Source organism: Nicotiana attenuata, chromosome 3, assembly GCF_001879085.1.
Source record: "Nicotiana attenuata strain UT chromosome 3, NIATTr2, whole genome shotgun sequence".
In the NCBI taxonomy this organism is placed as follows: domain Eukaryota; kingdom Viridiplantae; phylum Streptophyta; class Magnoliopsida; order Solanales; family Solanaceae; genus Nicotiana; species Nicotiana attenuata.
In genome coordinates this window covers 66678856-66694906 of record NC_031991.1, presented here as the reverse complement: position 1 = coordinate 66694906, position 16051 = coordinate 66678856, and the positions used below count along the sequence as shown (strand labels likewise).

The following is a 16051-nucleotide window of genomic DNA, read 5'->3' as shown; positions in this document are numbered from 1 at the left end:
GATTGAGGAACGTATTTGAAACACAACAATATAGCAAGCACAAAAAGTAGATGAGCTAAAGGAAAGGCCAACTAGCACCACCCCAGCTTCAAAAGGATTAGAATAAGATCAAAGCAATTCCTCAAGGAAGTAATCAAATCTTCCAATATCAAAAGCTCGAGACAATATTATAATAATCACCTCTTCAGACTTCCAGTAAATAAAATATCATCACGTGCCAGGTCACATGACTACTCTGAAACTTTTAACAACTTATCTGGAAATCAGAGTTCCAACACAGAGAACAGTCAAAGGAACATCACATGATCCCATTAGCATCGGATCCTTCACTACATTCAAACATCATATATAAATCTCATCAGCTCAGCTCCAAAGCTACCAAATCACAATAACATATTACCTTGATCACCTCTTATTCCACTCACCCTGCAGCAGAAAACTCATCATTAACATACTTTAACTTGGCTTACAGCAAGAAAATGAAGAGCCACTCAAGAATACTAGCTGCTTGTGTTCTAGCACTTCTGTTGATTCTTCGTTCAGAGTCCAATGCCGCACATGCAGCTCGCTCCCTCTTCAGTAAAGAGCATCCGTCCGCAAAAACTTCAACATCTCAAACACTCAAAGGTCTGCATGCAAAGCAGAAGAAACCATTCAAGAAAATTGATTCAAGCTTTAGGAGAATACCTCCAAGCAGATGGAATCCTATACAAAACAAGTAATTTCTAAATTCAAAAGTGTTCGCATCTTACCTCCATAAGCAGTTTTCTCAAATATCACATTCTTGTACCAGGTTCAAGCCCCCATAGGGATGACTAAAAGCATCACTTCAGCAAAGCAAAAGTGTCTGTGGAGCAGTTTGTTCATTCAATATGAATGTAGTTTGCTATTATAAAGTTAGTTTCCACTTTCCAGTTAGAATAGTCACTTGCAGTACAAATACAGGATCCAGTTTGTTACTTGGTAGCTATTAAATTTGTTGCTAGATGTATTTCACAAAAGTTTACAGATGTGAATAATATAAAATTTTCATATCGCTGCATTTATGAACCAACCATTCTAAACTTACCAATGAAGCATTTAACTAAAATGAAGAACAAAGATTGCATGATCAACTTAACTCAAGTGTACTCGGCATCCAATAGAAGTTCCATGCCTTTCTGATCAAACAACAGAACTTGACCAAAACTGATCATTCACAGTAACGTAAAATTGAATAAAGAACCTAAAAACATTACAGTTAAACTTTAATCTTCTTTCTTTGAGATTCTGACTGACCATCTCTCGTATGTCTTTTCTTCTCATCTTTCGACCTTTTCGCTTTTTTGGAAACCTGATGAGCCAAAAAGGGGGTATTAGAAGTTTTGGAAGAAGCCAAAGTTGTCTCAATCTCTTTCCTAATGTCTTTCAATTTTTCTTGCTTTGGTTTGGAATGAGTATCAGCAAGAAAGCTCTCCTTTACAAGTGATTTGGTTTCCGTTGGTCCGAATGTAGCATAAAATTCTTTGAGAGCAGATTGTTGTGAAGCTTGTCTCGACTTCCACTGATCAGGTTGCCTTGCAAATCTATTAACAGAAAAGGAAGCCAAATAAGTACAAGAGAAACCAAGAAAGTTCAACTCAACTTTAAATGAGTTTGTCAGAAGGGTTTCATAAGGTCTTCTCACTGTCGATTTGCAATTCTCTAATGAAGATGAGTGAATAATTACAGCATGTAATCTCAAAGTTCAGATGCTAATGTTAATGATAAGCAACATGAAGTAACTAAATTATAAAGAATAAGAAGTAGTCGACTAGTCGTGCTAGGATGAGAAGAAACAATAATCTAAATGTACCTAGCCCTTTAACTTTGTGACAACGAACAGGATCAAGATGCATAGACAATAAGAGTTATGACACAACAGATCCTTGATCGGAAAAACAGAGCACTGTGAACTTCCATCGTTAAGCTACATTAGATAGTGGAAAAGGGGTGAAGCCGTGAAGATGGAAAAGAAAAGCCTACAGCTTACCCGTCAATATCGAGTTTCCTCAGTAAGTAAGGTCCCTGCTTAGTCTTGGATAGCTCTGATTGGAGAGGTAGCATTTCCGACACTATTGTTTCTCTCAGGGACAAGTTACTAGCAGTGAAACACTTTTCAACTGTAAATGAACCAAATGGGTGCACTGAGAGCTCACCAAAATGTCCTCGAAGCCTTCAGGTTACAGATCATCATTATTAGCAAATCAATAATATGATTTCCAACTGTAAATGGAGAAACAAACGTCGGCTGTAACACATACTTGGCAACTAACTTCCGTTTTTGCTTTGCCAATATATTCGAGTTGAGGAAAGATTCAATGACCCGTGAACCACTAGGATCTTTCGATGCCGCAAGAACATGATGTTCTTCCAAAGATGTGATACTAGTAACATAGATCTGTATGAGTTCCTGTAGCATATAAAAAAGGATTATAATCATGCTGACAGCTTAAACAACACTTCAGTAGATAGAACATAGCATACACGATTACGCACTGGCTTTTGAAATAATAGAAAATATAAGAGTTGAAGCAAACAAACTAGATGGATCCACATCAGATGTCAGACTGAAGCTAAAGACTATAAAAAAAAGTAATGTGAAAGGCAGGGAATGTCGGAAAGCGGTGAATATGTGGCATAGATATAAAATGTACATCACAAAGTAAATTCAAAAGAAGAATGAAAAAGCGACACATACACTGGGAAGTCTAAATATCGACTGCAGAATCAGAGATCCAACTACATGGATCTTTGTTCCTTGTGGCCAACTCCAGTTAGATTTGTCTCCTGAGCAGAAGAAATTTTCAAGAAATAATATTCGGGGGACGATATACTTGGGAAACTCATCCCCTGTGCATACAGCAGCAGCAATGGCCTGACAACACTGAAACCAAGAGAAATGGAAAGAACAAAACATTCAGCTGATCCTTCTAGTAAAAAAGAAATATTTATTAATAATGAAGGAAATGAATACAAAAAGACATATTTTCCAATAAACGAACTGAATACTACATAAATGGATATTTATTTTCATCAGACAAAGTATATTTTATCGAAATCGTTACCAGGATGATACAGTAAGAAGTAGAAAACAACTTAGTACAGTTCCTCCCCTATTTCCTCATATCATCCAAAAAGAATATCCAGAAATCATGAACTCAAAAGTTGGAAAATATAGAGAGTGACCGTCAATATCCACAACAAACCTCATGCTCATGGCTGTGGAGCCTTTGAGTTGCAGCAAGGACAGAAGCAACAACTCCAGACTTCCCCATTTCGAAAAGATCGTGAAATTTTGTCCCAAGCTCCTCCCAGATCAAGTCCATCTTTTAACAAAACAGAGTGTGAGTGATACTATAAACCAACACATGATTAAACATGAGAATACGTTGACAAAACCTATTTCAAGCTTACAGTATAATGTCCAGTGAGATAGTTTTAACTGTGCAATCAAAATAGAAGACTTAAAGGTCATCTGGCGCACTGCGTACTGATTTTAACATCTACCAACATTTGTCTAAACAAAGTTTTCAAGGTTGTCTGATTCAATTCTACTGGACCTTAGGCTTATCTTACATGAAAGCAATATTCCTAATATTTAAGTTTGAAAAGCCTTACATGTTCCTCACTTTTGGCTTGAGATGCTAAAGCCTGCACGACGAAGTTCGCACAGTGATGAGATGACATTCGAAACAATGACTTCCTGAAAACTTTTGTTAACAAGTCACTGTACAATGTTTCAGGAGCAAATTCCACGATGACCTGCAACATTGTGCATTAAAATGTCAAACAAGATCTAACAAGGAGAACATTGAACAAGTTAGAAAGCACAGCAGATAAAAGAAGCACAGTAAATCATCATGTCAGCAAATTTGCAACGTGTCTATAGACCTAGGCTTCAGCTGATTTTACAGGAAATAGGTGGATAAATGTTGACAAACCACAAAGAACTTATGCTCTCTGCTTCCAGGATTAACAAACGTTTGCCTTAATCTTTTCTTTCAGATGGTTGGATTGTGTAACAGGTTCAACCACCCTCCATCTAGTAGCGATTCTAGATTGCATAAATAGAAGGTTGATATGCCAAATATAAGACGTGGGCAACTAATTCAGCTGGAATTGTACAAAAACTGTCGGCTCATAGTCATAAAAACTGAGCTTTCACCAATTTATAGGTTACAACGGGCAGTAGCATAGGGCGGAAAAGGTTCATGCATCTAAAGTAGATGCTGAAGTGTACTATAGTCCTACGACCAAGCATATATCTAAATGTTCCATTCAGATTAGCCTGAACTATCACTATCTTGATAATACCATTAACAGAAGCGGAGTACAATGTGTGCAGCATACAGATAGATTCATGACTACGGAGCTCTTAAACCAGTTAAATATACAGCACTACTGTTGGAAAAGCATATACAAAGAGGAAACATAGGCAGACATCAATGATATTTTACCTCCATTAAATGACTGTATGCAGTTTCTTCCACTAGCCTTGAAATGTTTCTTATGGTTTTTCCTTCTAACAAGTTTCCAGCATTGGCACTTTCAGCACTGCTCCCAAGAAGAACTCGAATTAAATGCAACAATTCCTGTTCATTTCCGGCCAATAATTTCAAAGCAGTCTGCAAATAAGAGAATAAAATCAATCATTGCTCATTGATTTGTAATTCCACAGTTGCGGTTTAAACTAGTGGCCTTATAAAACATATGAATCATTAGTTTGCACACAGGCATGTATTAGTAGTGTTTCCAATTTCCATAGTGGTCTTTATGATCTTTTGCACATTTACATACTGTCAGCAAAAAGACTGATGTAACAATGGAGCCTGGGAACATAAATTGTATACCTGCAGCACTAAACTGCTGTATTGATTAGTTTGAAGTTTTGAAATGTCTTCGCTGGCAGCATTTAACATCTCTGATACGAAATTTTTAAGCAAACTAGGAAATATTTGCTGAAACCGCAGTGAGCCATTGTCTTTTGCATGAGGCACCTTGAGATTCAAGCGTTCAGCCAAGACAACTGATGACTTTGTGGAATGGAACTCTTCTAAAGGCACCCCTTTAAGTAGGCAAAGAAGACTCCGAAGCACATGAGATCCATGGCAGTTGCACATTATATCGACAGGATTGACAACAATTGCCTGACATAGAAAGAAAAGTAAAAGAGCCAATGAACAATCAAGTTAAGAAGATGGATCACGTATACCCAAGAAATTATCATCCACCTTTTATTCTGATCCACTATGACATTTCCCAACCTTAAATCTTATATAGCAGATTTCAAAAAGGGGTTTCACGTAGAACCACAAGAACAGAAAAGGGTTATACAAGAAAATAGCATGTTGTAATGCAAAGTAGGCAATAGGAAAACATTTAACCATTATAAACAATGACGATGACACTATTTCATACCTTACAAATTTTAGTCAAAGCCTGTTCAATCAGAGAATGGTTCTCACTTTCCTGAAGGTGATAAGATAGAGATTTTAAAGCGGTTTCGACCACATGAGAGCCTGATCTATCAGCTGCAATATGACAGATATTCTTTGCACAGCTCTGAAGGAAACTACAAAGGTGATCCAAAGAACAGCCTTCAAGTAGAGTTTGCAAAGTATGGCTTATTATATAATCAGTTGCAAGTTCTACTTCTTTCCCTCTGGTTTCTTCCAATGCATTTCCACAAATGACAGACCGCTCTTCTGGGTCAATTTCTGTACCTTCTATGGCATTAGCAATCTCTGCAAAGTATTTTGCAGTCTCCGGATCAATCTGCTGTCTAAGAATATTAGCAAGGTATGAATGTATCAGATTGCAATATGATAAATAGTTCATCTAATAAAATTGGATATGATGAATATGTGGTTAGGACCTGAGAAAAGATGTCTGTGGAACAGGGGTTGTCTGGTCGGGCATATGATGCCTATTATTTCCATAGGCCTTCCCTCCAGATACACTTTCAACAGTATGATCAGCATCAACTCCAGCATGCTTTTTCGATGTCTTTCGGCCCATTCTTCTTTTCCTTCCCCCCTGATTATTCGCTTTATCCTCCCAAGCAGTTGACTGCTCCGTCAAATCACAGGCTTTATGTTTTCTCAAAATTAGAGCTTGCAGACCTACAGAAACCATGGGTTTTTACACTGCAATGCTTGCCTACTGTGAACATAAGATTCAACAACATACTTAAGCAAAAGTTCATAAATTATTCAAAAACTTGAAAGGAAAAGCAGCTTCTTTATACCGTCAAAGAAACATATTTAAGTATTTTCACTAAAAACATCTCAAGGTGATAACAGAATACCTCTCTTAATTTTTTTTTCATTTCAATAAAAAGAAAACAATAACCCAGTGTTGTCAAAGCGCGCTTAAGCCCTAAAGGGAGGCGCAAAACATGTTGAGCGCTTCGCGTCGCTTTGTGGGGAAATCACTGTCATCATCAAGGCTCTAAGTCATACTTATCCTTGCCAACGAGCGACGGCGTAATCGAAGAAGCGACGCTAAGCAATTAATATTTCACTTTATCATAATTTTTTTCAATTTCTTGTTTACATATTTTTTATTCATGCTTATAATTATTAGTCTTTTACTATACGTACATATTTGATCTTTTCTCTATTTGTGCCTTTTTTCATTAAAGCCCACACTTTCTTTGCGCTTTGCGCTTAAAGCCTCAACAAACCTTAGAGCTTTTATGTGTTTTTCGCCTTTGATAAAAGTGTTGTAACCTTCTTAAAACTAGGCAGTATAACCAGCTTAATACGGCAAAAGATAACACTGAATCCATGCATACAAGGACAGTCCAGTTGAAACAACAACCCTCATTTAGCATAGACATGGCTTAAAAGGGAAAAATACATTTGTCAATACAGGTTCAGTTTATTGGCAAAGTGACAGATACATATAAAACAAGTACTGTATTTGTTTAAAAATAAATACAAAACACAAAGACTAGTGTCCAGCAAAGACGAATTAACTTCAATGGGCGAATGAAATACTTGTTTTGAAATGCCTTTTCACTTACTAAAACTATAATCTTCTGAAAACTAGATGCTATAACCAGCTAAATATGGCAATTGATAATACTGACCCCATGTATACCAGGACAATCCAGTTGAAACAACACCCTAACAATAAACCCTAGATATTTCAATTTACTCGCAGTTGAAACAACACCCTAACAAAAATATATTTACCACATATAAAGCCAAGTGCTAGATTTTTTTAAAACATAAATACAAGACCAAAGCCTAGTGCCCAGCAACGGCAAGAATTAATCAGAGACAACAATAATTTCCTCAAAGATATTTGTAAACAATAAACACGGCAGAAAGTGCATAAGTGAAACAGTCTAGCAGAAGCTTAGATATAGGGAGTGAGAACGTATGTTACAGTACAAATGTGTACAAAGGCAGGAAACAGCGCTAGGTTATTGAAATCCTTACAGTGAATTTTTATTAGGGACAACAGCAAGATATGCTTGTAAAGAAGCTCTCTTTTCTGCAAAGAGGGCAGCAAGACGAGGTACAAAGTGATGATTTTGGAATATGAAAGATAGAAGAAAGGGTAAAAACGTCTTTCCATATTAATTTTAATAGAGGCTAAAGTAAATACCACTTTGCTACCCTACGAAACTTTTTTACGGCCCCTTATCAGCTGCTAAGGTTATTGGGCTTCTTTTATTTTTGGCCCAACAGCCCAAAATAATTACAGGTTGTGGCCCAAATATACAACACATATATACTGACTATATATATATGTATATTATTACTTAACTAGTCTTATGGTACGCGCGTTGCGCGTGTATTCTATACTAATTAATATAAAAATTTTAAAAAATTACTTAAACAGTAATTTGCTTGAGTTTTAAATAAAGATTAAATAAAAAATATATGTTCATGAAAATGTTGAATGTTGATTTTTAGCTGTAATTCTCATTTTGCGTTTGTGGCGTTCAATATAATTTTTCTCTACATCGTAATGTCATATTTATTATGCATAAGTTGAATTCATTGTGGAGTTGAAAGACTAAATTTTGAAAGAAATTTCGCATTATGACTCACATTTTAAGAATAACGTCATGCATTTTTTCGTGTTATGATTGTTATTGCCTTTTTAAAATATAATTTGGCAGATTTTTTTTTTTTGAATTTACTCTTAAAATAATAATAAAATCATTAAAGACAAATATGCCATAGTTTCGGTCTAAAAATGCTTGTGTCGCTAGAAAAATAAAATATACGACAAACAAAGTTTCTTTAGAATAAATATTTTAATTGACTTCAAAGTCTTTATATGAGTATTGTTCGTTCATATAGTTTGTTATAAGAAAAGAATTTTTATAAAGTAAAGTCTTAATTAATTTAAAGTCACAAATTTTAGATTTTCTATCTATTAAGGAAAGATTTAGTAATTATATTTTTAGTTGTTTTCATTGTCCTAAATATTAGGAAAAATATTAAATGACTACTTTGTCTGGTGTGAACTCTATTTTTAAAGAGTAAAAAAGGCGAATAACATTTTGCTAAGACCATTCATAATTTAGAAAAGATTTGAATTAGATTTTTAGCTAAGTTAATTCAAAGATTTAATAATTTATTGTCAACATTAAAGGAAATAATTTATTTCCTTGTTGATTTAAATTATTAATATTGTTCATCTCCAATTATAAATATTTAACTATAATATAATTTTATCCACTAAAATTCTATTCCTATAGCTTGTAGGTGGAAAAATCGATTTGAAAAGGAGTTAAAAATGCATAGAAATGCAAATCCTTTACTTCTTTCCCTTTCATTTGTTTTTCTTTTTATTTCCTTATTCTGAAAATTAATATTAGAAAAAATAAACATGGATGGTTTTGTTACCTTCTTAGCGAAGTGTTTATATAAAGCAAAGTTTTAATCGATTTCAAAATGTAGAACTTTCTACTTATTCAGATAAGGAATATATTTTAAACCAAAATTTTAGTTGATTTAGAACTTCTAAAAATTAGGGAAAAACTTAAATTACAATTTTGTCCTACATAAAATCTACTTTTAGAGGGTAAAAAAGGCGAACGACATTTCGCTAAAGGCCTTCGTGCTTTTAATATAGTATAGATATAAATATACAAAACATATATATTTTCCGACTATTATTTTTGGTGCGGCCCAAAAATGTTATTCAAAGGTTATTCTACCTGTAAATTGGTGAATCTGGCAGACCCATTGTATACACCATACAAGCCCGGCCATTTTAATTTTAGAAGAATACCCAATTGTTGAAATTAAAAATAATCAGTGGATGTGTATTATATATATAATATAATTTATATATAATATATATAATTATGTATAATTAATATATATCGACTATTTATATTCTTTTGTTTAGCCAATTCGATTTTCAAATTCAGGCCAGATAGACTCCTAATGGGTAATCTGCTAAGAAGTTCTTCATTTGAGCCATCCCATCACACATATTTTGTAGAATGTATTAAGGATCTCTCTTTTGCCGCTGCTAACTTTATAAAGAGACTAAAAAGTATACAAGGCATAATTTCTTATTCATGTGATTATTTTTTCAAAATGCAGATGGTCTAGTTTATATATGTTATATATAACTGAAAGGGATCACGTTCATTAAAAAAATATTTAATTTTTATTCCTCGGAGTGAGATTTTCCAGTGCAAAAATGAAATTAATCGGGCACAAAACGTCTACTTAACACCAAGTAAAAAAAGAATGAACACGCTGGGATTTGTTTGGAACAATTGACATTACTCTACTTAACAACTCAAGTTTGTTGATGGAAGACAAACATAAGTTAGTCATCTATCAATTTATCATGTTTTAATTGTTGTCATGTTTCTTGAAATTTTTCTAAATCACATTTTGGGAGAGAAATAAAATTAAAGCATCATGTTGCAAAATTAAAGATACTTGGTCCTTCCAATAAATATTTTGAATTATTTACAATTAAAACAATTATGAAAATAGAATTGGGACACGTTTGATACTACTATAGGCCTTTCTGGATGATTGTTATTTCACAGAGAAGTTGATAAAGACGGTGTAAAGCAAAAGGACAAATAAGAGTAATGGAAAATGAGTTGAAAATTCTCAACGAAGCAGCTGGGCTTTGTCATTTTTTATTCAACTATAGTGCTCGAAATTTTAATGAAAATTTTGTCATAAAACTCCACTAATTAATGGTGTAAAAAATAAAATCATATATTCAGAGTCGAGAGCCTTTTGCCTTGCTTTTCTTTCCAACCCTTTGCACATACTCATTTCTTCGTTCAACTGTTCGTAAGCGAAAGAAATATACTTTTAATTCGGTTGGCATTATTCTTTAATCATATTATAACTAGCCTGAATATTTCACACTTTAATCCAAATATTAATTCAAAACTTCATGTTAGTTTTTGCATGAGACACGCAAAGCGAAATTCGGTGGAAGAAGAATGTCACGATCCAAATTTTTCTCCGTAGGATATCGTGACGGCACCTAGTCTCTAAAATTAGGTAAGCCTATAACATGCGGAATAATTAAAATAACAGCAAATACTTTAAAACTTCAATGCATATAAAAATTTCTAAAACCCGGTGAATTAAAAGTCACAAGCTCTAAAGAAGTAATACCGAATATCTCTATACATCAGAGTTTAATGTGAATAGGGAAAACAACATAATAAGATAGAGGGTGACTCCGAGGTATGCGGACGCCGGCAGATATATCTTGAAGTCTCCACGTACGATCTAACTCATTGATACCTGGGCTGGTAAGAAGTACCTGGATCTGCACAAAAGGATGTGCAGAAGCGTAGCATGAGTACACCACATCGGTGCCCAGTAAGTACCAAGCATAACCTCGATAGAGTAGTAACGAGGTCAGGTCAGGGTTCTACTAGAATAATAAGAAACAAGGCAGAAGATATAATATTATAATGAAAAGACTGAGAATTTATAAGTGAGAAATTACAGAAAAGTAATAACACAGCACACAGGAGTAAACAACAGGGGGCGCTCCCGAGATACCGTCTCGTAGTCCCAAAAGTAAATGCTCAACAGGGAATCTCCCGAGGTATCGCCTCGTAATCCCAAAAGTAAATATGCGACAGGGGATCTCCCGAGGTACCGCCTCGTAGTCCCAAGAGTAAATATGCAAGACATGAGGATCTCCCGAAGTACCGCTTCGCAGTCCCAAAGTAAATATGCAAGACAGAGGATCCTCCCGAGGTACCGCCTCGTAATCCCAAAAGTAAATATGTTGCGAAAACTAAAACAGAACGATTGAACAATTATATTTCAAGGATAACAAATTTCAAGCAAAGAGTCATACAGTTAAATGATGAGTACAAGATCAAATAAGCATGTAATTCAATTAAACATGTAGTACGAGTTGCAATTAAGAGATAATGCATGTAGACATGCAAAAAAAGAATAACGATGATGAATATAACTTGATTAAATAAATTAATCAATATGCGACAAAGAGATACACAATTTAAAGCCAGATTTTTTCACATTTAGCCCGTGTACACACTCGTCGTCTTGCGTACACGGCCTTCAACACATTACAATTATCACAATAATACCAATCCTAAGGAAAATTTCCCCCACACAAGGTTAGACAAGTCACTTACCTCGACTTGCATTGATTCAATTCACTAGTAGGCCTTTTCATCGATTATCCAACTCTGAATGGCTCGAATCTAGACAAAATAATTTGATACAGTCAACAAAAATTATAGGAATCAATTCTATAAGAAAATACTAAATTTTTCAATAAAAATTCGAAATTAACTCAAAGCCCGTGGGGCCCACGTCTCGGAATCCGACAAAAGTTATAAAATATGAACGTCCATTCAACCACGAGTCCAACATTACCAAAATTGCTAAATTCCGATAACAGTTCGGCTCTCAAATCCTCAATCTTAACCTTAAGGGTTTTCGTAATTTTATAACTTAAAACTCCAATTAAATGTTAAAAACAATGATGGATTTGGGTAATTTGACAAAAATTGAGCTAAGAACATTTATTCCAATGTTTCCTTGAAAATCTCCCGAAAATCGCCTCTCCCCGAGCTCCAAATCGTCAAAAATGGAAGTCCCGTTTTCAGAACTTAAACTTGATCGCAGGAAGAACAAAATTCCTCAGCCCAAAATTAATCCTACGCGATCGCGAAGCACTGTCTCCCCAACCCTACGCGATCGCGGAATTTCCCACGCGTTCGCATAGAGTAAACGCGTGAGCTAGCTTCTGCCCAACTTCCTCTTCGCGAACACGATCTAGCCCACGCGTTCGTGATGCATTGCCTGTTCCTAGCTACGCGATCACGGTTCCCCCCACGTGATCGCATAGAAAAAAACTTCCACTGCCTCAAGCAAGCCTACGCGATCGCGGATGTACCTACGCAATCGCATAGCACAAAATCTCACTGCCCCAATTTACCCCACGCAATCGCGTAGAAAGAAACCACTGGCAGAAAACCAACATTCTTCAGCTAGAATGCCAAGTCCAAAATGGATCCATTAGCCATCCGAAACTCACCCGAAGCTCCCGTAACCTCAACCAAATATACTAACAAGTCCTAAAACATCATATGAACTTATTCGAAATCTCAAACCACTTCAAATAACGCTAAAACACGAATTACACCCCAATTCAAGCTTAATAAAACTAAGAAATCCCAAGTTCTACATTCGATGTCGAAACCTATCAAATCAAGTTCGATTGACCTCAAATTTTGCACACAAGTCATAAATGACATAACGAAGCTATTCCAATTTCCAAAATCAGATTTCGATCCTAATATAAAAAAGTCAACTCCCCGATCAAACTTCCAAACTTAAATTTTCTGTTTTCGCCATTTCAAGCCTAATTTAGGTACGGACCTCGAAATAAATATCCGGATACACTCCTAAGTCCGAAATCACCATATAGAGCTATTGGAACCATCAAAATTTCATTCTGGGGTCGTTTACACATAGTTCACCATCCGGCCAATTATTTATACTTAAGCTTTAAATTTTGGAACTAAGTGTTCCAATTCATTTTGAAACCTCCCGACAAGTCACATAATAACTGTAAAGCACAAGATGAGCATTAAATGGGAGAACGGGGCTGTAATATTCAAAACGACCAACCGGGACGTTACATTCTCCCCCTCTTAAACAAACGTTCATCCTCGAACGGGTTTAGAATCATACTTGGAGTCTCAAATAGGTGTGAATATTTGCTCTGCATCTCCCGCTCAGTCTCCCAAGTAGCTTCTCCGACTGGCTGGCCTCTCCACTACACTTGATCTCAACTTTAGAACCTGCCGGTCCAAAATGGCCACTGGCTCTATATCATAAATCAAATTACCATCCAACTGCATTGTGCTGAAATCCAAGACATGAGACGGATCTAACATACTTCCGGAGCATAGATACATGAAACACTGGATGAACACCCGATAAACTAGGCGTTAATGCAAGTTCATAGGCCACCTCCCCAATCCTTTTAAGTATTTCAAAAGGTCCAATATACCTAGGACTCAACTTGCCCTTCTTCCCGAATCTCATAACACCCTTCATAGGTAAAATTCTAAGTAGTACCTTCTCTTCCACCATGTAAGCAACATCACGAACCTTCCGGTCAGCATAACTCTTCTGTCTAGATTGCGCCGTGCGGATTAGATCCTGAAACAATTTAACCTTTTCCAAAGCATCCTGCACCAAGGGAGTACCCAATATCCTAGCCTTGCCGGGCTCAAACCTACCCATCGGAGACCGACACCGTCTCCCATATAAAGCCTCATACGGAGTCATCTAAATGCTCGATTGGTAGATGTTATTGTAAGCAAACTCTGCGAGTGGCATAAACTTATCCCAAGAACCCCTAAAATCAATGACACTGTGAGCACGTGATTTTTTCCCTATATGAATTACTCCCAAAAATTCAAACAAAATGATTTCTTTCATTATTTGCAATTTTGTGGATTTTTTGTGACGTTTTATGTTAATTGTTTGCATTTTGTTTCTGCATTTTAATTGATGAGAAATACAAAAATATACCTGACATTTGCATGGAGGGTTAATTTCACATTTTAAGATTAATTAGTGATTAATTTTACAAACAAATAAAGAAATAACAAAAAGGGTTCTTTTTGCACTTATATTTTTAATTGTCTTAGTTTTTATATTAGGAATTAGTTTGTTTGGAGCTCAAGTAGTATAATTTTAGAGTCATTGGGTCTTTTATTTTTAGTGTTGCATTTAACAAAAATCAAAAAAAAAAAGGGGAAAACAAATAAAAGAAATAAAAAAAGGAAGAAAAGAAAATAAGAAGCCTAAAAGATTTTAAGGGCTGTTTAATTTGGGCCAACTTTCCAATTAAATAGCTGGCCCAAGGCAAAATGCACTTCAAAATCAGCCCAAACACGCCCCTACCCGGTTCACATGACCCTGCCCCTGATGACCAATAAAACGACGTAGTATGAGAATGATACTACGTCGTTTGAGCTAGTTAATGCCAAATCAATCCAAGCCGTCCATTCATTCTAATCCAACGGCCTGAGTTCAATCTCGAGTATTAAATAAAAATGTCCAAACTCTTCAGTAACCCTAGAGACCAAATAGTCACCCTCCTCGTACCCACTGTCCCCGTCGGCTCCACCCTAGCTCCGCCGCCGGAAATCGCCCACGGCGGCGGAGAACAACCAAACTTGCCCAAATTCACACCACCCCTCTCGCCTTCGCCTCCCCGTTCCATATCCACAATCGACTTCCTCCAAATCTCACTCAAACGCCTCATAAATGCCAAACCCTAGCGCCGCCATCGCCGTACACGGCGCCGCCGCCCCCCAAAGCTCTTCAAAATAGCACCCTGGGTTTTCTTAGTCTCCCTCTTCTCAAATCCTTGTTTGTCCTTGCTCGAATCCCTTTCCAACGCCTCGAATTTCCATTTTAAAAAGGGACAGAACCCTAGAAGTCCAATTGTTCGAGTTTGTTCCAACTTCCTTAGGCCCAAGTTCGGTTTGAGACGCGAAATAATGTGTTCGTTTGTTCTTGGCAAAGAACAAACGTTCACATCATTCCGGGCTTCAAATCGAGGTCCTCTGTGATTCAATCTTCTACAATGTAAGCTTTTCTGTTCTTTGTTTGTTTAACTTGATTTTTTTTACGTTTGTTTCTGTTAGTTTGAATGCTTAGGTGTTAGTTTAATTTTTGATTAGTTTAAGCATTTAATTATCGGATTTTCTGTTAACTTCTGCTTTGATTTTTGATGTGTTCGTCTTCAGTAATAATTTGTTCATTAATATTGGTTGTGATTAGAATCTTTAAAATTAGGGTTAATCATGTTTAAGTTTTGCTGTTTGTCCTAAGTTAGTTCTATTAGTTTAATTTTGAGTTTTAAATCAGTAGTTGTTCAGTAATTGTTCAGTAAGTAGATTATTTTGATGCATGATTGGCGATTGTTCTTTAAATCAGTGTTTTCAAAAGTAATTAGGCTTAGGTGATTGGATATAGTTGAATAAATTAGTCTTTGATTAGCTACAGTCGAATTTTAACTAGGACAAGGAGGGGCTGGAGTTTAGTTAGGATAGCTCAGTAATTTTGGATTGAATAAAGGGTAGTTTAGGTATTCTCATGTAAAGAAATGTGGTAGATAAAGCTAGAACTCCCTAGATCATTCTAGAATTGGGCCCTAGTTTACATTTCAGCAACTTTGGTGTAGTAACTTGAGCAACAAGTCAGTAAATTAGGGACTATTGAACAAAATCTGAAATAAAAGAGGGGGAAAAGGTGTGAGTGAGATCTAGAAGCTTCCCCTTGAAGTTTGCCTATAAAAGGCAGCTTATTTGCCTTCATTAGCAAGTTTGGAGCCTCTACATTTCCCCCAAAAAATATCCCCAAAGCTGGGATCAGCTGAAAATTTGAAATTCAAATCCAACACTCTCTTAGATCTTAGATCTTCAAAAAGAAAATCAAAAAAAAAATATACAAAAGCTACAGAAAACCACAAAAAAAAAACTGTTGCATTAAGCTACTTACCA

The 16051-nt window shown here is 35.8% G+C and overlaps 1 protein-coding gene across 3 annotated transcripts; it reads right to left on the bottom strand.

Moving 5' to 3' along the window:
* On the bottom strand, positions 1104 to 7601 carry LOC109223977 (pumilio homolog 23). 3 transcript variants are annotated; one of them, XM_019388497.1, is made up of 11 exons: positions 7470 to 7601; positions 5897 to 6143; positions 5440 to 5803; positions 4872 to 5168; positions 4479 to 4646; positions 3640 to 3783; positions 3228 to 3347; positions 2720 to 2905; positions 2283 to 2431; positions 2012 to 2194; positions 1104 to 1565 (listed from the first exon to the last, which is right to left on the bottom strand). In XM_019388497.1, the coding sequence occupies exons 2-11, from the start codon at positions 6037 to 6039 to the stop codon at positions 1241 to 1243; spliced, it is 2079 nt and encodes a 692-aa protein (XP_019244042.1). In that variant the 5' UTR covers positions 6040 to 6143; positions 7470 to 7601; the 3' UTR covers positions 1104 to 1240. The 3 variants fall into 3 exon arrangements, with proteins under 3 accessions (XP_019244042.1, XP_019244041.1, XP_019244043.1); XM_019388496.1 differs by having other exon boundaries at positions 5897 to 6183; positions 7470 to 7574; XM_019388498.1 differs by having other exon boundaries at positions 7422 to 7471.

Coding starts and splice junctions, on each gene's coding strand:
- LOC109223977 (XM_019388496.1), bottom strand. CDS start 6,156: ATGGTTTCTGTAGGTCTGCAAGCTCTAATTTTGAGAAAACATAAAGCC. Junction 5,804..5,896: donor CCACAGACATCTTTTCTCAG/GTCCTAACCACA, acceptor TAATATTCTTAG/ACAGCAGATTGATCCGGAGA. Junction 2,906..3,227: donor TCCACAGCCATGAGCATGAG/GTTTGTTGTGGA, acceptor TCTTGGTTTCAG/TGTTGTCAGGCCATTGCTGC.